At 44.9% G+C, this 21486-nt stretch overlaps 1 protein-coding gene across 1 annotated transcript; it reads right to left on the reverse strand.

The window, feature by feature from the left end:
- Positions 1-458: 458 nt before the first annotated feature.
- On the reverse strand, positions 459-19024 carry LOC307237708 (vasoactive intestinal polypeptide receptor-like; the record flags this gene model as incomplete). The annotated part of the gene is made up of 11 exons (XM_080010471.1): positions 459-509; positions 787-916; positions 1267-1358; positions 1490-1556; positions 2452-2512; positions 3221-3374; positions 5524-5653; positions 7204-7301; positions 7709-7815; positions 17021-17108; positions 18965-19024. 11 exons carry the CDS (start codon positions 19022-19024, stop codon positions 459-461), a joined length of 1038 nt encoding a protein of 345 aa, XP_079866597.1.
- Between the last annotated feature and the right edge of the window lie 2462 nt (positions 19025-21486).

Consider the following 21486-nt stretch of genomic DNA (forward strand, 5'->3'; position numbering starts at 1 on the left):
GAGGGAGCAAGGGAGGGAGAGAGAGAGGGAGATGGAGAGAGAGAGGGAGATGGAGAGAGAGAGGGAGAGGGTGAGAGAGAGGGAGCAAGGGAGGGAGAGAGAGAGGGGGGGAGGGAGATGGAGAGAGAGAGAGAGGGAGCAAGGGAGGGAGAGAGGGGGGGGGAGAGAGAGAGAGAGAGAGAGAGAGAGAGAGGGAGATAAGTTTAATTCCTCGTCTTTAAAAGGAATCAGCATGATAGCGCAGTCTGAGAAACACCCAAAAATACTTTTCTTGCATTATCTGACAATTATGACCAAATTCAGGCAGGGGCAGGATCCTCATCAATTTTAGAACTCGGTGGGGAATTTTTCCCGAGGGAAGCCTTACTTGAAAGAGTTTTAACCTCTTACTTGAAAGAGGTTAAGAATAACTCCCATACTGTATCTCCGTCTCGGAGGATAAACCCGTGTGTCGGTGTTTACGTTGCATTGTATGCTCCGTAATGCAGGGACAGCTGAACCACGTTTCCCTTAAAAAAATATGAACACACCATAATCAAACATCCACAAAAGCGAATCCAGCACCAGAGCTGGCGACGGCCCGAGGAGACGAGCGAAGTGCTAAACATTCATTCATGCAACATTTATTTAACCTTCACGATCGAGGCGACTGTCTGTATTTTTCTAAACCCTAAGAGCGGTGAAACGATGCTGCCGACGGGGTCGGAAGAGGACGAGGGACAAAAAAAATAAAATAAAAAATTTAAGTTTCCGGGCGTGGCCGGTGTGGGATTCGAGGCACCTTACCTGAAACGATCCCAGCACCAGATCAAAGACCATCCTCACTTGCGGGTGGATGTGCTCGGGGATGAAGGCGAAGATGATATAATTGATCCCGCAGAGCGGTATCAGCAGCAGGGTGGACTTGGCAAGTCTCCTGCGGGAGACGGCGGAGAAAAAGGATAAATGTCCGACCCCACCCTTATCCGTCGTTATTCATTTGAATGATCAGTTGTTTTGCTCCATCAGTTATTTTTTACACAACGCAGAGGGAAGACAAATTGTGGAATTAATTGCATTTTAGGGGTTGTTGGAGGGCTGTTTACTAACACGGGAAGACCTTTTACACGGTGCTCCCTGAACACGGGAATAACAACAACAACAACAACAGCAGCAAAGTGGTTTTCGTATTTGTACAAATCATCCCGAGGTCAAGTGAAGGTTCACGGTCCAGATGCAAGAAGTGTAAACAGAGACGTCATCGTTTGTGCGTTCCAAAAAACTTACGAGTACTGATTGGACTCCTTTCTACCGATATCTGGACAATTTATCTTCTGCTGCAGAATCCGGATTATACAAACGAAGAGTAAGAAGTTTACCTTGGGGGAAGGACGGGGGTGGGGGTTGGGGGGTGGGTAGGGAAGGGACAGCAGACAGATCCATTTAATGACATATAAGGGGTTGCAGAGACGGAGACAGAATCTCGATGGTTAATTGACCCGCGACTTACCAGGATGGTCATTAAAATGGGCGTCTTGATTATCCACCACGGGTTGTCGTTGATCGTGTCCCAGCACCTTGTGGAGGGGGACGCAATCGCGATGACCAGGAGTCGGGAATAAAGCACAACGGGGAGATAAAAGACTTAAACACACAGAAGGAGGCAGATCCCCGACTCGCCGTCTCAATTAACATGAACGTAATCGGTGATTTAACTCGATTATAGATTTACTTTGCGGCAAAGCTTTGACCATTATGGGCTTGCCACGCCCGACTCAAAGCCGCGATATAACATGAGAGCGGAGCCTTGGGATATTGAGATTCAGAGCGCCGGATAATACACCGGTAGGAAATAAAACTGCCCGCGGGAAGGCTTAAATATTACAAACATCAGGAAGAGAGTTATTACAGCGGCTGACAAGTTCTGCTACTGCTGCTACTACAAATAAAAGTAATGGGTCGGCTGAAAGCCCGGAAGTGGAAAGACGAGTGTCTCTCAGAAGCACAAATAGTCATTAGGCCACATTCTAGTTTAAACAACAGAGAACGGTTGGTCAATTGAGGGACTGCAAACACTAGAATGTTAAGCTTTAAAAGGTTCAAAGTTGAAAGAAAAACCTGACTAAATCCCATATCCCAAATTTCTTCTTGCATGTGAAACTGCTTGGATAATATAATTATATTAGAACTGCTCAAAAATTAGTTACAGTATTGGAAATGGGTCTCCCAAAAAAGTAAAATGAAAATAATTATATATATATATATATATATAATTATTATTATTATTATTATTATTATTATTATTAATAATAATAATAATAATAATAATAATAATAATAAATATTATTATTATTGTTATTATATATTGTTATTATATGTATATAATTTTATTATATAGATGTATGTGTTTATTTATTTCTTTTCATATAATTTATGCATATATTATATAATGTTAAAAACATATCAACTTACCCAGGATCGTTTCTGTAGGCCTTTGTAATCACCCACGCTGTGATAAAGACGGTTGGAGCCCCTGTGACCGAGAAACACATGAAAAACTCAATGTGATTTATTTAAGGAGATAGACACGTCCTGGAAAACGCTATCAATTATGGCCACTCTGTTCAAACAAAGATAGCAATGACTCAACAAGGCCAAATATGATGTCGGACCTTCGGCACGCCTATGCTGTTCACCATTTTAATGATTTTACGGCTTAAGGACTGAACTAATATCACATTTTGGCGAGCCTATCATTTTTATCACGCCCAATACGCTTCGAGCCCGTAAGTCACATTCGAAAAACATTTTTCACCCTCCAAGAAACTTTGGGAGTTCAAGCCAAAACCACATTATGACGACAGGTAATATTTAAAGGGTTGATTTTGGCATTTTTCCGACACGGGCCTTATTGAAATGTAAGACCCGCGGAGGCGTCCTCTGAGGGATTCTGACCTAAAAGCAGGAACAGGTTTTAATGTTTTGAAAAATGGAAAATTCACATTCTGGCTTTTCCTTTAGAACCCAATTCAGCCTCAATCATACAGTATTTCTACAGTATATCAGCCTTTAACGATAAATATCACCAATATACTGTAGGTGAACGCATATAAGACAAGAGACAGTGCGGATCAAGTCCCAAAATAACAAAATCTCCCTTTAAAAATGGGCATCATGCATCTGGTTTCCATAGCACGTGACATATACGACGCATAACATAGTGGTGAGAAGTGTCTCGCACCCCAGCCAATCAGGATGTACCACCAGAAGTACTTCCTCTCCGAGAAGAAGGACACGGCCAGCAGAGCGTGGAGGTACAGGCCCTCCACCAGCAGCCAGAAGAAGCTCGCCATGACCCCGTACTGGAAGAAGACCACCACCGCCTTGCAGCCCACCTGGCAGGGGGGGGTGAGGGAACAGAAGAGGGAGCTGGCATTAGAAAGGCGTGCGCCGCATGGATCAGTGACCCCAGTGAGCCATCGCCGCGAGGTCGGGCCCCGACGGCCAGGCGATAAAGACGGGGGGGCGGAAACCCCAAATGACTAATCTTTTAAAGCCCTCGCCCGGTTTATTATTCACTGCTCAGTTCCAATGTGCGCCCCCCGCGGCCGCGCGTCGTGGCGTTATCTGCACTTTCTTTAATTGGATCACCGAAGGTTAGGCTCACACAAGGCGACGCCCGGCGCAATAAATCATTTTGCGGCCGCTTCGACCCGCTCGAGGTTTTTAACAATCCGAACACAAGCCCTCCACCGTCGGCGGGAAGAAATGGGCAATTATCATGATGCATGTCGACATAACGCGGCATATTTAGAGACGCGTGGATTTCATCAATACCAGCATTTCCCTGCGGGGATAGATAGGGTCTATCTATCTAAAAAGCAGAGGAACGCCGGAGCCGAAAGAGGTTGCATTCCTTTTTCGAGTGGCACGTAGAAATGAGAGCGGGTTAAATAGCCTCAAGCGTATGAGTGAAGGTTGGCCCGATTTGCCATTAAGGGCTCTCACGTACTGTAAATCCCCTCGCAGTAACATCAGAGAGGATATAAATTCGGTGTGGGATGCCTCAGGGGGAACAAAGCCCCTCAGGCCCCCGACCGTGAATAAGAATACAACATTTTACTCCAGTGCTCCGTCGACCACCTCTTACACAGTATATGGTTAGAAACTTAAAATGTGGTTTTCTGCTCAGGGTCTCTCTCCTGGTTGGACAGTAGAGACATTTCCTCATCTCCCTTCCTCGTCTCGTTGACATTGAGGAATCTTCGGTTAATGAAGGATAAATTTAGGGCAAAACTCCTATCTCATCTTAAGATAAGAATTTGACTATTACAGTCAAGTGTCTGAACTTAAAAATATCCTCCAGTTTCAGGGCACAGGAAACCGGTCGTCAGTCAGAAGTTACCGCCAAAATAACCATCGAGAAAACGGCGACCAGAGCTACGACGTGAGACGAGGGTCAATGGAACCTCGGCATCTCTCGTCTCTCTCGTTGCTATGGAAACGAACAGGTGTTCAGTATTCCAGAGAATTCCTGAGTTAAGATAAGATGGCGGGTCGGAGATAGCTATATGACACAGCCAGGCAAATTAAGACTATTGCTGCCTGTGAAACTTAAGATGAGATGAGATGAGATAAGATGAGGACGAGTGCTTTTCTTGGGGGCGGGGGCGGGGGAGGGTTATTTCCCCGTAATGAGGCCCCAGGAGTGTTTCATCACTTGAAAGTGGGGAGGCAGCTGTGTTTGGAGGAGTGTAATCTGCGTACTTTAAAGAGCATATATCTGCCAGTAACAAAGTCAGAATCGAGACTTTCAGGCCTAATGTGACGAGAACCTCTGCTGATCCAGTCCCTTTTCATTTTGGGAGATCACCGGATGCGATCGAACCGGTGCGACGGTGCCCGGGTAACGACTTCGGAGTTCAGCAACCTGATAAAAGTAAAATAACTCATGTTAGAACCTGAACGTGACGCTAAACAAGGTGGGTGCTCTGCGCCGTGGCCGGGTTGCGGAGCGCTGAATGTGATTCATTGACAAGGCTGCTTGTGGTCTCGTGCCGGACATTTGGGCAAACAGGAGCTCTCACGACATCCTGCTCGGATGGATTTGTCGGCGAGGATTAGCATGAAGCGCTGACGAGAGTCGACAAACACGGCGACGCCCTGGATCACTCCAGCGCTGGCGCGTTGAGGAGACTACGGCGAAGGGCACGGCCCTCAGCTTTGGCGGGGTGATGAAATAGTTGCGTCAAAGTTATATTGGAAATTTTATAAAAAAAAGATCCTTTATTAAAATTCAACAAAAAGCCTCGTGTGCTATTGTGAACCAGGCTGACGGTTGACCATAAATTAGTCGGGAGCCGGCAACGGTGACGCTGTGACGCAGGCTGTTTGAAAAGCAAGGAGAGAAAAATCAATAAACTGTATCGCTTCTCTGGTTCTCCTGCTAATAAATGGATCACGTCGAGGAAAATGAAGCGGAAAGCGCAAAGCAGAGCGGAGACAAAGGACGTCCGTGAACACGAATGCGAAGCGGGGGCTCACCGAGGAGTGACAGTTGTCCGTCTCCCCGACCTCATAGAGGACCACGTCCTTGGCGAACACCGACGTGGCTTTCAGGATAAACGACACAAAAAGGTTCATGTGGATGTAGTTTCTGGTGCAGTGCAGCTTCCTGTGGGAGAAACGATAAGAAAAGATCAAATGAGATAAGATTAGATAAGATAAAATAAGATAAGAAAAGATAAAATGAGATAAGATTAGATAAGATAAGATGAGATAAAAAAAAAGATAAGATAAAATAAGATAAAATAAGATAAGACGAGATAGTACTTTATTAATCCCTTGGGGGAGGAATTGGCATTAATGGGCATTATAGCAGCTCAGAGGGGAACATGAAGTAAGTGCAAGAGTGAGAAAACATACACTAAATGAATAAAATACACACATTAAGTAATAAGCAGCTCAAGAAATATTTGGTGCAGATTGAAATAAAAATAGAACAAAAGATAAAATGAACTATGTGCAATGTAGCATATGATAATAATAATAATAATAATAATAATAATAATAATAATAATAATAATAATAATAATATACAATTAAATATATAATAATAGATATATAATAAAAAATAACATCATAATAATAATGACAGCATCATATTTAGTGAATGGGTAATTGTTAGGTATGTTAGGTATTTGTTCTTTCACAAAGTCTTCATTTAAAAACAGAACGATTTGCAAAAAGGTTTATTCTGCTTGTCCAATTTTTTCACCGGGGCTGAATATTAAAAGAAAACGTAAAAAGGAGTGTTCAATAAGGTCCCAAAGTCTATAACCGCAGCCCTGAAGAGAGCTAAAACAGGGAGTTTTGCGAGCGATACATAAAAACAGGTTTTTGGCCCTTGCGCATCCTCGCAGATGCCTTCCTCGTGACACCACGCTTGGAGCGCGTTGTGAAAGCCGGCGCGGCCTCCGCCGCCAGCTGCTGCTCCGGCCGCAGTGTTTGTGAACCCGAACATGAACGGACGCGCGTCTCCGCGGGGGCGGGGGTTGATTCTTAGGATTTCGGGATGGGAGCCGGGGCCCCTCCGAATTCGGAAAAAACGTCCCGTACGTCTCAGCCCGTACGCCTCTCACGACCCTCGCGGGATAAACAAGTCGCTGAGTGTTTACCCTGCCACACGCACGCAGGAATCCAAATCCAAACAACGCCAATGCGCACACTTGTATGTACACTCCGTTTAAAAAGTGCCCTGTTGTTCTTTAAAGGCCATTTAAGGCCGCGACTTGACACACACACACACACTCACACACACACACACACACACACACACACACACACACACACACACACACACACACACACACACACACACACACACACACACACACTTGCGCTTGCACAAGCCACCCATACTTCACCAGAATTGCAGGTCAGAGAGTCTAACGACAGCAGACCTTTTGAGTGCTTTTTTTTTTTTGCTTCCACGAACGCTTTTGTTTGAGAAATGTCGCAACGGGAGATAACGTCGAAGTGGGAGCCGTCCGCCCGCAGTGTCGGTCAGAGTTTAGCAACCGTGTCAAAACGACCGTAAAACGCCCGTAAAATCCAGGAAGTGCGGTGCACCGTGGGAGACTCCGCTTTGTTTTTTTTTTTACGACCGCGAAGCGCGCTGTTTGGCGTCCGCTTTTAACAAAGACGTTTGATGGATGTTCTCACCTGAAGACGCAGAGGATGATGATGGCGATGGTGAGGGAGAAAAGGGAGACGCTGTGTCCGACGGTGTAGCCCACTTTGACCGCCCCGTAGAATTCCTCCTGGAGGACACAAACACAGATCATCGCACAGGTTGCAAACACGGTGGACTCGGACACACGCACACGCGCACACACTTACACACACACACACACACACACACACACACACACACACACACACACACACACACACACACACAAAAATATGCACACGCACACAGGCACACACACACACACACATGCACGCACACAAGCACACACACACCCGCATAAACACACACACAAACATGCACACGCACACACGCACACAAGCATACACACACACACACACACACACACACACGCATACACACACACACACACGCACACACACCACACCAATATGCAGTACAGCTGGGGGGGAATAAAAAAAAGCATGGAGACGGTCATCTCAGACAGTGTGCACCGTCTCTGGTTTCCATACCCACCAACTGAATGTCGGTGGTGCTGTTGGGGTCGTAGCCACAGTCCAGCATGTAGGAGAAGGTGCTGATCTTGGACCATCCGTCCTTCGTGCACGTGTTCGACAGGTTACCTGGTTTTCGGAGCGAGAGACACACGAGACACGCTCAGACCCACGGGGCTGACTCTCTCTCTGAAGGAGGTTTCTCTTTGTCTCCCCAAATTACCGCCCGACCTGCTTTTGATGCTACGCTTTGAGGTGCAGGTGGAGGCCGGCGAAGGCAAATACAGCCCCTGCATTCAAAGTGCATGCAATCATCGAGATACGCGGGTCCCGGCGGAACTTAGCAGTATTTATTGTTATACTAATGTCTCTGTCGCAATGTAGCTTGAATGTTATTCTCCCTTGTAAGTTGCTTTGGATAAAAGCGTCTGCTAAATGACAAAATGTAAAATGTAAATGTAACGCACGAAAAAGGGAGCACAAGGCATGGCCGAAGGGGGGGGTCAGTCCGTCCCATCGGCCCGGGGATGGAGAGACTGTTCTCGTGCGTCTCTGCCTCCAACCCTTTCTTAATTACTTTCCGGCTGCACGCAGTCAGGGGGAGCAAAGCCCCGCCGCCAGATATTTCTCCTTCCCCGACCGTGGGGAGGTAAGTAAAGAGGCCAAGTGCATTATAGGGACCCATGAGGCTCTTGATATACATCACTAGAATAGAACAGGACAGAATAGAGGGGAAGGGAAGAGTTTATTTAATTTGCATTTTCTTCTTCTTCTTCTTCTTCTTCTTCTTCAAAGTTGACTGCCATACTGTATATTATTATGAAAAACTGCATGTTATGTATGAATATAAGTAAATTACGATCATTATTATTATTATTATTATAATCATTATCATTATCATGATCATTATTATTATTATTATTGTTGTTATTATTATTATTATAATCATTATCATTATCATTATCATTATCATTATAATTATTATTATTATGAATATATATATGATTGTTGTTTTTATTATAATTGTTATTAATATTTTTATTATTATCATATGCTACATTGCACATAGCTCATTTTATGTTTTGTTCTATTTTTATTTAAATCTGCACCATATATTTATTGAGCCGCTTATTACTTATGAATACTTTGCATGTATTCTGTCTACATGGAGGAATTCCAGCCTCTTTTATAATTCTCTGTTAAACCCTTTGTTTCTTGGAAAGTGGTGGTGATGCTTACTGTATGGAGAAACTGCGGCGCTGGAACCGGGTGAATTCACACTTTCTTTATGTTTTCTCGCTCGCTGAGACGAGGAGAGATTGGACCATTTCGGCACAGAGAAGCCACTCACCCCCCCCCCCCAAAAAAAAACACTCCAAAAAACTTCCACGGAGGAAGAGGCTGGTTTAAAGTTTTTTGGGGGGGGTTGCTGCTTCAAAAGGTCTTCAAGTGTAAACTAGGCAGCGTTTCACATTTTTACCACCTGGTTATTTTGGTTTCTTAACAAAATAAACCTTTACTTACTTCACTATGTAATGCGTTAAAATAAGGCAATAAAGCACAAGTGGGAAATTACCAGCCATCATCCTGTGAAACTAAATCACAATCTTAATGATATTCTAATCAGGGATTTATATCAGCTCAGCTAAAGGCTTATTAGTGGTGCCCTGCCATCAACCCCTGTCTAGTTTCTCCCCATACTGTCTGGCATTCCACCTCCAGAGCTCCGTCGTAACTTCCTGACCTTGAAGCTGGCCTGCAAGAGTGCAGATGAGCCAACAAGCCTGATCCCCCGGCCTGCTGAATATGGCCACCAGAGACTCAAACGCAGACACTCCACCGAAGCTAGGAGACTCCTTACCACGAGCCCTCCACACCCTGGATGGTTCCTTGACGCCTGGAACAAGCAATGGTCCGAGTCAACCTCCACGTTGAGGAAGTTCATCAACTCCCCTTCAACCAATCCGCCTGGGTGTGACCTACCACGGAATGCCTGGGTCAACCTCAACAGACTAAGCTCTGGAGTAGCAAAGACCCAAACCTATCTGTATATGATTGGAGTGTCTGCCACAAATCTCTGTGAATGCGGAAAACCACAGACTGTTGAACACATCATTGATGAATGCCCAATCTTCAAATCACCACATGGAGTCAGTGGCCTCATTGAACTGGATGACGATACCACTTCTTGGCTAATGTCCCAATTGCCTGTGTAGCCCTACACAAACGAACGAACGAGCTAAAGGAACCGGCTACGTCGTATCTCACACCCTACATCCCATCATACAAGGAACACACCCTGAAGAGGTTGAGGTTCCGGTTCAAATGACCAGCTCTCAGCAATCAGCCCTCATCCTCCGTTATGAAGCTTTCCCCAGAGGGGCATATGAAACTGTGGAAATGGCTTGTTATCTGTGTCCCATGCCAGCGAAACTTCAAACTATTTCAGGTATTTTGTTGAAACATTTCTTCGAGCAGATGCATTAATATTTAGATAAGGCACACTAATCATGGTGCATTGAAATCCCCCCGTTTCACGACATTCATGAGGCGTGTCTAATCCTTACACCAGCGGTGTGAAACATAAACTCACAGCGCTCAATATGTACAGTCACATATTGTGCAATTCCTATTCTTAGCAATTCCTTTTCTGTCGGTGAAGAGATAGAGCCGTTTGTATTGTTGCCGAGATAATCCCGAAAGTCACTTCATTCTTTATTTTTGACTGAATTAAATTGGTGCCAAAATGCCGTGCACTGGGATCCGGGGAGAGGAAATGGAATGTCAGAAATTCCGTGCATTTCTCGAAACGTGCCATTCCGGTTTTTTTTTAGTTTTTTTTTTATACCTTTATCCAAAGCAGACGTGCCTGGGAAACGATAAAGAATCGAAAAATGTCCCCAGAGTACGTTCGGCATTAATTTGTAAAATCGGGGCAGATAACAAATGCCTGAGCGGCGTATGTGCCCAAGACCGAGGCTTAGCCACCCCAAACACCGAGATAGGATACAAAGGCGACGCTGAGCCGCTGCTGTTTCAGCTCATGCCGCCGCTGGAATTGTCTTGTTTGAGGGATTGCCAGAAGAATGCTTTCATCGTCCACGCGAAACACGACCGGGAGGGTTTTGTCAGTGCCGCGCAAAACAACTGGGGGGCGGCACTCAAAGGAGTTAATCACACCGCCGTGGCATTGATTCGAGGGGCTTTACCGCATCATTTTTCTATCGATTTTGATCTCACGCTATTAGGTCCGGCGCCCGATTTTCCCCCTCCTTAGTTGTCTCTCGGAGGCAGGGCGCGGTGACTACGCCGCGGTCGGGGGCGATTAACGGAATTATATTCGCTGTGTTGCAAAGGAAGGGAGGAAATGCGAGAATCGCCGTCCTCGTCCGGCGAGGGACGTGAGCGTCAGGCTCTCAAAGAGTTGGAAGAGTGTTATGAGGCGAGCCAAGCTCCACCCAAACCCAAATTTACGACTTTGCCCCACGAATCTCTGTGGCGCCGGGTTTGCCTTTGCTTGTCTTCTCCCGTAATATGCTTATAAAATTAACGGCCAATAAATATCTTTTATATGATACGATTGCCAAAGTGCACGTGGAGTGGATTTGGGGGAAAAAGGCTTTTCTGGGTTATAATCAGACATTTACGATTTTGTTGTGACCGAGACGCAGACTTCTTTTCTGGCTCCGGGATAAGAACTCCGTTTGTGTCTATCAATCCTACATCTAAGTGAACCATTGCATTCTCGATACTTTCCATTCAAGCGCCTTGGTGCCGGCTGTTGATCTTGTGATTCTTTGACAAGTCGATGAAATATACCTCCTCTGACGCCAACCTCATATACTCAGTCATTTATCCCTTCCATCTTCCCCCCCTCGCCCACCCCTGGGGTCGCTCAGCTCAATCTATCTGCCATCTGGGTCAGGTCTCTACTTCCCAGAATACTCCTTGTTTTCGACTATGAACTCTGAAAACACTCGCCATGAATCACCAATCCACCAGAAAAGCCTTCGCTTTTTCATCACTGTGGAAGCAAATGTTGGATAGATCGAACAGGCTCCACAGGAAGTTAGTGAATCTAACTGAAGTAGAAGAGGAAGTGAAAAAAAGGAACATAAATTGATTTGCATAGCGCAAAAAAAACCTCTATGGTGTATGTGTTACAGTCAGAACATGCCGTGGTAGAAGGGCACAGCCCCATTTGGTGCATAGACAGCGTGCGACCGCGTACAGACCGCTGGCTAAACATAACATAAGTACACAAAACACAAAACCGTCGGCTCCTTCAGTGAAATCCAATGAGAGATTCATCCATCCAAAATGTTCTCGTTCCAAACCTCATCATCCGATGAAAAATAAGCATTTCCTTAAGCTCAGAAAAAGTTGTGCGCGAGTCTTCCCTGGCGGCTCTGTGCAAATAAACAACTCCCTTGCTGAACTCCATAATTGCGCTGGGGAGGTGCAGCGTGGTAATTAATGACATCAGAGAGAGAGGGCGAGAGTGAGACTCACCTCAGCCACACAGCTTCCTCCAGGTTTTACGGTTATGTTAGTATAGACTAGGAAATACATTACCCTGGCTAGTTAAATACTTTGTTAAAACGACGAGATCGCCGTTTTTCAACCCAGGCCCAATTAAAATGGTGATTCCCATCATTTCTTACTGCTCATAGGACAACCGCGCTGAACGCTCCACTAATGAGAAACGTACCGCTCTGCTGCGGCTTAACACTGGGCTTAAATGCAGCCCAATGGGGCAAACTTCTAACTCGTTTGAATGGCGAACCGATCCTTTGACTCTTTTGCCGTATTGATCTCCAGCCTTCTCCATGAGACCTCACTGGTGGAAGTGCAGCATGAGCATGAGTGTGATTTTGGGCTGCTCGTGCCGAAACTGGAGACTACTGTACATAGGATGACTAGGAAGACTATATACATGAACGAGATCCCGTGTAATTCAGACAGCCCGTGCTTAGGCTAATTGTTTTGACTAATGCATAATTAAAGCACCTTCTCATTCGTGTTCCCCGCCAGCGAAGGTGAAAAAAGAACAAACAAAATCGCTCCCCGGAAGCCAATCAACACAGATGCAAAAAAGTCCCAATTGTTGACGCTGTCAGTGTTCAGAGTCTTTAAAGTCTTCAAAGGGAGACGGCAAAAGCTCATTGGATGTCATATGATGGTGTAATGTGGTTTATAACGTTGACCGATGACTGATGTCGAGTGTAGATGTTCAGTAATGGAATGGAAATACTAAATGGAAATGGGTGAAAATACCAAAAACAAATGGAAAAATATTATGAGTGGTCCAGCTCCGAAGGGGCCCCTTTGTTATTGTTAATGAAGGACTGACGTCAGTAGTCTATGGATCCCATGGATCCGCCGCACTCACAGACACGATGAATAAAATGGGTATTCAGGGAGGTCCTGACATCCCGTCGACCAAGTTTGATAGAACATGCCCCGGGGCAGATGGACACAGGTCATTACAAGGGCTCCTCTCTCCTGTGTGAGTGTGGGGATGGAGGTTTTACCTGTTGCTCGTTAAACCAACCAACGAGCAACAGGTATGCAGCCACTGATCCTGGATCCACCAATTACATAGACCCAGGACTGGTGTGGCTGCTCAGACCACACCATCCCCACACCACGGATGTGTATTCGGGGCAGTTCCAACATGGCGTCGTTCAAGTTTCATCCAGATCGGTTCAGTATTGTGGACGGAGTTTGTGATCAACAATGACTACCTCACCCAGATGGTGCCGCCACGCGCAGACGTATAAATCCTTGCGCGCATGCGCAAGTTGACGGAGTACACGGTTCACGTATTAGCACTCTACCAGGCTGTAACGAGTGAGCTTCTGCACTCAAAACATACCGGAGGAGAGAGCCAGGACACCAGGCTCTCCGTGGATTGTTGTGGGCTCCAGCAGGCGGAATTGTTGGCTCCAATTGTCCTGCTTACCGATTGGACTTTCAGCTGAGTGCAATTTGCAATTGTTTTTCATCTGATTGCAATTACCCATGTGTGGCAAAGTAAATAATCTGTGCGTCAGTGCATCAGAGGGAGCCAGCTCCAGGCTCCGCGGAGTGTGCACACGCACGCAGGCGTGTGTTTTTTTTTTGTTTCGTTCTATTAGGAAAAAGCAAATACATCCAACATTCTTTGGCAAAATCAAATGACAAATTCATCCATCAAAATGTTCTCGTTCCAAACCGCATCATCTGATGGCAAAGAAGCATTTCTTGAAGCTCAGAAAAAGTTGTGCGCGAGTCTTCCCTGACGGCCCAATATAAATAAACCCCTTGAAATCCGTAATTGCGCTGGGGAAATGCAGTGTGGTAATTAATGACATCAGAGAGAGAGAGACAGAGGGTGGGACTCACGTAGAGTCACCTCAGCGGATTGTCATTCAGCCACACAGCTTCCTCCAGGTTGTACGGTTATGTACGTATAGACTAGGAAATACATTACCATGGCTAGTTAAACACTTTGTTAAACGACGAGGTCGCTATTTTTCAACCCAGGCCTTATTAAAATGATGAATGAATGAATTCCCATCATTTTTAACTGTTCATAGCACAACCTCGCTTGGATGCTCGACTAATGAGAGACGTACCACTCTGCTGCGGCTTCATCACTGGGCTTAAATGCAGCCCAATGGGGCAAACGTCTAACTCGTTTGAATGGAGGACCGACCCTTTAAAAAAAAAAACACTGTTTTTATTCGTTTCATCTGGAGAATCGGGACGGGGGGCACACACGGCGGAGCGCAAATGCGTAAATGGAGTCTCTTGAATAATTATAAAACTTGAAATAATTGTCGTGCTCCAGTTATTTCGCTTTAAAGTGTTTGAGAAAAATGTCCAAGTTATGTGTATTTGTTTTGTTTTTTTTCTTTTCTCGTGATTATCAATTCAGCCATAATCACATGCGGCCCTACTTCAGAATGATAATAGTTGCGGTGCAGGAAACCCACCCACATCCACAAACAGCTGGATTTATTATTACGATTATTATGCAGCGACTTTTGGAGTATTTCCATTTGAGCAACAGGCGTGCGATTGTTAGGCTACAGAAAAGTTAGTGAAAGGAAGGAATGCAACGTGGTCATATCTTTGATCAGATATATCGTGTAGTGGTGAATGATATTCTAGGAATCCAGAAGGTTCAACCGCACTTTGCTTCCCTCTGGCTTTTAGGGGAAGTGAAAATGAGTTGGTGTGTGTCGTGACCCCTGCAAAACAGAAAAAAACAATACATGTCTTGCACCGTCCTTCCCCTGCAATCACCCCGTCTACCTCTACTCCACCTCCAGCTCCCTCTACTCTACCTCCACCTCCCTCTACTCTATCTCCCTCTAATCTACACCACTCAAACCTCCTCCACTCTATCTCTACCTCCATCTAATCTACACCACTCTAACCTCCTCCACTCTATCTCTACCTCCATCTAATCTACACCACTCTAACTTCCTCCACTCTATCTCTACCTCCATCTACCCTGCCTCTAACTCCACTCTACCTCGACTATAACTCCCTCTACTTTACTCTACATTGCTCTACTCCACCTCTATATTCCTCAACTCAACTCTACCACTAATTTATCACCTTCTACACAACTCTACCTCCCTCCTCTCTACTGCACCTCCCTTTATTCTACCTCTACCCCTATCTACCTCCACTCTACCCCAGTCTACTTCTTCTCTACAACTACTGTACATCCCTTTACTCTACCTCTACTCTACCTCCCCCTACCCCCCTCTACACTACTCTACCTCCCCCTACCCCTCTCTACACTACTCCACCTCCCCCTACTCCACTCTACTCTACTCTACTCTACTCTACCTGTAGCCCTAATCTACCTCTGCTCTACCTCCCTTTACTCTACCTCTACTCTGAAGAGAACTGAGGGGGGAATTCACAAAATATACAGTATGACATCATTTGATTGCCAAGTATATCGATATGGAGACGTAACATGTCGATAAAGTTCAATTATGAGATGTTATATTGTCACTATTTGAGGTTTATCAGTTTGCCTCACAGGCTGTGCTAGCCTTGCGAGGACTAGACAAAATGTAATAATTGTTTTGTGTGCAGTTGGTTGCGTAAGTCGCCTGCACCTGGTTTAAGGCCGAGCACAAGGTCCAATTTTTCTTCTCATATTTTCCAGCAGATAGAAACAACTCACGTCGCCTGACAGACATTCTACAAAAAGCCAGAGACCAATGACTGATGCATGATTGCACCTGTTGGCTCTCTCTTTAAGTCCGCAGGCCTCCCAAACTGCGGGCCGCAGGCACGCTCAGCCACTAAAACAAACCCATGGACATGCCCCCCACCCACCCTCTCTCTCTCTACCCCCCAACCCCCCCCCCTCGCCCCTGTTGTCGCACAGCCCCCCCCGTCGCAGCTCCTGTTGGGGTCAGGCCTTACCTGCATGGAAGTGGCTGGTGGAGTAAAAAAAATATTTGGGGCAAGGGATGGTCACCACCTCTCCCACACCAGCTCCGGGCCAGCAGACAATCCTGTCCCACATCCCACTGCATCCTGCAACCAGAGAGAGCAAGAGAGAGAGAGAGAGAGAGAGAGAGAGAGAGGGAGCGTGCTTACGGAAGGAGGTGCAAGTACTCCACATACAAACGGAGAGCAGCAAACACAAAACCAAAGATCTGTCTGAACAATGCACAGTTGGAGCGTATGTCAACTCCGGTGTCAAAGGGCAAACCATGTTTCCCTCAAGCCCAATAAACACAAGACGGAGCATTCACGTTTCCATGGCGGCGACGCATGTTAGCTCAGGTCAACTCCTGTTACAGCCCGTGGGCCCGCCACCGTGACTAATAAAACCTGTCCGTTCATTACACACCGTCGTTTGTATTTACTGGTTTACTATATCCAGCTGTGACGTTTTGGTCACAGGCCAAAATAAAGACAAACCGAACGCTGTTCGCTTTCCTACACGGGGGGAAACGCAACTCATGCTTTCCATTTTAGAGTAAGGAAATGATCAAGGTCATATCTGCCGTAGCATCCTGAGGATCTGACATCCACTTACATTTGGCAGAATGCCCGTCGGAGTGACATCTTATTTGCGATAGTAAACAGCCCAAATGCAGAGCTGATTTCGTCTCATTTTAATATGACAACATTGTTTATATCGTGAGCAGAAAAAACACTTGCTTGAATATATGAACGTGAAATGACTCGAGACATCACTCCACTTGAATAATCAAGCCTCAATACGGACACGCCGGCAGACGTCGCAAACCGACTGCCGGTGTGAGACGATGCATTAAAAAAAAAATGTTGAATTAAAAATGAAACATACCTATTGTTTTGTTTTCAACTTGGGCCAGACACATGTCCCTCTCCCTCTCGATTTCCACCACGATGTCGCACATCTGCAGCGAAAACGCCTGTCAAGAGAATGTGCCGCAGCGGACAAGACGTCAACATCAGAGGCCAGGACACTGAGACACTGCCTGTCATTGACACTTTTAATTATTTTTAGTGTTCGATCTCCTCTTCGACATGTTGAGCGGCATTCCAGAGCGCAGTAATTCTTGTCATTATGGTGTATCTAGCGTCAAAATGATCAGACAAAGGTTTTTGGGCGCAAATCTGTTATCTGTTCCATCACACCTATGAGACCAGTTTGACCTGAACCGCAATTAAACTCTGTGTCAGACACACATGGCAGGCGTAAAAAATCAATCTCTTGATGGTTGCTCGTAAATGGTATTCCGTCGCTTTGCATCTCTTCTGTGGGTCCGAGGGAAGAAATCCCGGGATGTGGCAAGAAAAGACGTGGGAAATGTTCCCATTCGCAGCCATCTCACTAACTTCCGTTCAAATTCGGATCCAATGCAACTCTGGTAGTTTTCATATATAGTGTAATTTGTCAAAGGATCCCACCGGGGCCCTCTTCTGCACCACGAGATTTATAGCCGCTACTTAGGTAGATGAGGACTTTCACAGAGGACATTTATCAAGTCGGTTGCATGGGGCTATTGTTAGCCACGTAATGAAACCCATAAGGCTCAAGCCTCATCTCCACAAGGCAATGACTGTATAGGTTATGAGACCACCTCATGGAGAACACCGCCTATCTATCTGCCCTCTCTCGATGGCGTTCTCCTGCCACCCTCCTTGGCATTATTGGAGGATACAGTATGATGGATGAGGGCCCTTTTCAGCAGGATAAATTGAGAAATCAAGAGACTACTCTATCATCAAGATTGTCATCAACACCATGGCTATTATATAACTTATACATAACATATATATATCCTTGATTGACATTTCACTTCTTTTTTTTCTCCTCATTTTCATTTATCTGGCTCGTGTGTATTTGTATTCATTCATTCAGAGCCACTAAAATTAAATTCACACGGTGCCCCAAAAATGCCTCCCCTGATACACAGATGCCTATCAAGGCACAACACACTATTTGAATTCCTACATCTGTGAAAGTTTCATAAATATCTTTCTATAGGAGACGCTGGTCAGTGGGAACATTGGGGGAAACGTTTGATACTGAGAGAAAAAAAAAAGTTTATTTAACACTAAACATCCAAACCTATGTGAACAGGTCTCCCTCGGCAAAGAGACCCTGGTCTTAAATTGGACTTCACATGTATAAACACTAAATGTACAGATTTTATCCGATTGGAAACTTGCAAATTTTCCTTTTTTTTTGTGAATTATTGACACTGAGATGTTTTGTTTATTGTACTTAATTTAGTTGTATTGCATATTCCAAAAGATTTCTATTTTTTGGGAATTTTGGGGTTTATTGTATATTGCTATTTTTTTCTATTTTTTTAAGTTCATTGAACATTGCCTTTTTCATTATTGTTTTAACTTTATTATTATTATTTGTTAATTATTGTTATTACGTATATCCAAATAAATAAATAAATACATTAATTAATAAAAAACAAACAAAAAATAACAATTATTTGATGATTATACACACATAAGCAATCAACAACATGTGGTGAGGGTGAACATGCATAATAATAAAGTTCACTTGGTGATCTCTCTGTCCACCAAAACAATGTGTTAAGGCGGCAAAAGCCGCACGCTGCGGGTCGCGCGTCTGGAGAGCGCCTGTGCGCACAGGTACGGTCCACTACAGGTCAGTACAGTGCAGGTAAAACTCCACAGGTATCACCAGTTTCATCGATATCACAATAACTACTTACAGACTGGATAACTGAATTCCGGCAATCCAAACTACACCCGAGAGATAAGAGTTGTCTGTACTTACAGGTTCCAGGAGCATGCAGTACACCATGACGAGCACGCCGCTGGAAACTTCCACTGTCATACCGATGGAAAGAAAAGGTCAAAAGGAAAAATGTAAAATTCTTATAATGATGGGTGATTAATCCAGTGCGAGCCCCCCGGGCGCGTTCCTGCACTGGCTGGTGGAGACTGACTGCGCGTCTCTGGTCCCGCGGTCCTCCCACTCCCACCGAGCTGCGCCTTTTTAACCGCTAGAAAGCAGCCAATGGAAGGGTCAGTCGGTGGAAAACGTCAGTGGGCCGCCGGGGAGAAAAAATAATAAAAAATAAAAAAAAACTACCGACGCACGTCTGTGCTGCCGCTGCTTTTCAGTCCGCGGTGAAAGGTGTCCGCAAACACGGGGTTTCTATAGGAGATGATATGCAGAGAAGCCACTCAAGAATCCGCCAGAAGGATGAGGGGCGACGGGGCAAGTCATTCATTGGATTAAAGGAGCATTCCGTGTAACAACAGGTGTGGTGGGTGGGGTGGGGAGCCAATTCGCAGGTTCGAGCTTTTCTCGCAGGACTTGCGCAATTTTGACGGCAAGTCAGCTGAAAAATTGGTAATCCTAACCCCTAACCCCGAACCCTAAGCCCTTACCCTAACCCCACAGCTGAAAAATGGGCAACCCTTACCCCAAACCCCAAACCTTAACCCGACCCTAAACTTAACCATCCCTAACCTCATACTGGGTAGGCTTCTTTTCTCAAACAACCTAACCCTAACCCTAACCCTAATCCAACCCTAACACTAACCCCACAGCTGAAAAATGGGTGTCATGCCATTGTTTCTACAGCCCATTATTCCGAAAGCCCAACAGTCTGAAAAATGTCACTGACCCTAACCCTAAACTTTACCATTTCCAACCTCGTACCTCAACTTAACCATCTCTAACCTTATACCTCAACTTAACCATCTCTAACCTTATACCTCAACTTAACCGTCTCTAACCTCATACCTCAACTTAACCATCTCTAACCTTATACCTCAACTTAACCATCTCTAACCTCATACCTCAACTTAACCATCTCTAACCTCATACCTCAACTTAACCATCCCTAACGTCATACCTCAACTTAACCATCTCTAACCTTATACCTCAACTTAACCATCTCTAACCTCATACCTCAACTTAACCATCTCTAACGTCATACCACAACTTAACCATCTCTAACCTCATACCTCAACTTAACCATCCCTAACGTCATACCTCAACTTAACCATCTCTAACCTTATACCTCAACTTAACCATCTCTAACCTCATACCTCAACTTAACCATCTCTAACGTCATACCACAACTTAACCATCTCTAACCTCATACCTCAACTTAACCATCTCTAACCTCATACCTCAACTTAACCATCTCTAACCTTATACCTCAATTTAACCATCTCTGACCTCATACCTCAACTTAACCATCTCTAACCTTATATCTTATACCAACATTTTTCAGCATGTTGAAGTTTCAGTTCAATGGGCAGTGGACTAAAAAAATGCGGACACGCAGGTTATGCGTGTGTACTTTTATAAACAATCACCTGCGTAGCTGTTGAAAAAGAAAACAACAGGATAAGATTTGAAACAGAGGGTTACGTTTGAGGAAACTATCGTCCGAGAAAAACTGCACCTTCAACCAGAGAACACAGACTGACGCATTAAGGCCCAAACGGGTTTACCACAAAGACAAGTTGTGCACACGATCTGCTTATAATAAATGGCTGTATGGTTAAAAATTGTACTTAAACATCACAACAACAACAGCAACCACAACAACAACAACAACAACAACAACAACAACAACCACAACAACAACAACAACAACAACAACAACAACAACAAACACCATCATTAATGAAGTTGAGTATACTTTATATTTTGTGTGAGAAAATCAAAACTCAATATAAAAAATGGAGCCCCTGCAGTTGGTTTGGGGACCCCACTTTGGGAACCCTGGCACTAAGGGACGTGTTTTCACATCGAATATATAAGTACTTCCAGTATTTGTACTTGGGTACATCTAATATAGAGTGCTTGAATCATTTCAGAACATATAAAGGAAACCCCACCTTTCCACAGTCTAATTTCACTCCAATTGGACAGTACACCATCTCAGAGCGCCGTAACATTCAGGTGTGAAATTTTAGACATGACATGTTAACTCTCAAATTATGATACAGAATGAAAGCAACCATAAGGAGTGAATGAAAATCAAGCCAAATAAAATTAATAGAATAATGAATAAAAATAAAGAAACAAATTAATGACCACCTCATGTCACCGCTTCTGACGTCCATCGCAACCTTCTGATGTTGGACTTTCAAAATAAAAGCTCTCTGAAGGAGCGATACCCTGAGTTTGTGTACGATCCTCGTTCTCAAACTTTTGGAGTGGTGGCCCCGGGGTGTCGCACTTTCTATTTACTTGTTTACGCTCGAACAAAGAGCAGGCCGCAGCCCGACGAACAGCCACCATGAGTAGCGTCCGAATAGCAGCAAAGCGAC

The sequence above is a fragment of the Zeus faber genome (genome assembly GCF_960531495.2).
Source record: "Zeus faber genome assembly, chromosome: 12".
Taxonomy (NCBI): Eukaryota; Metazoa; Chordata; class Actinopteri; order Zeiformes; family Zeidae; genus Zeus; species Zeus faber.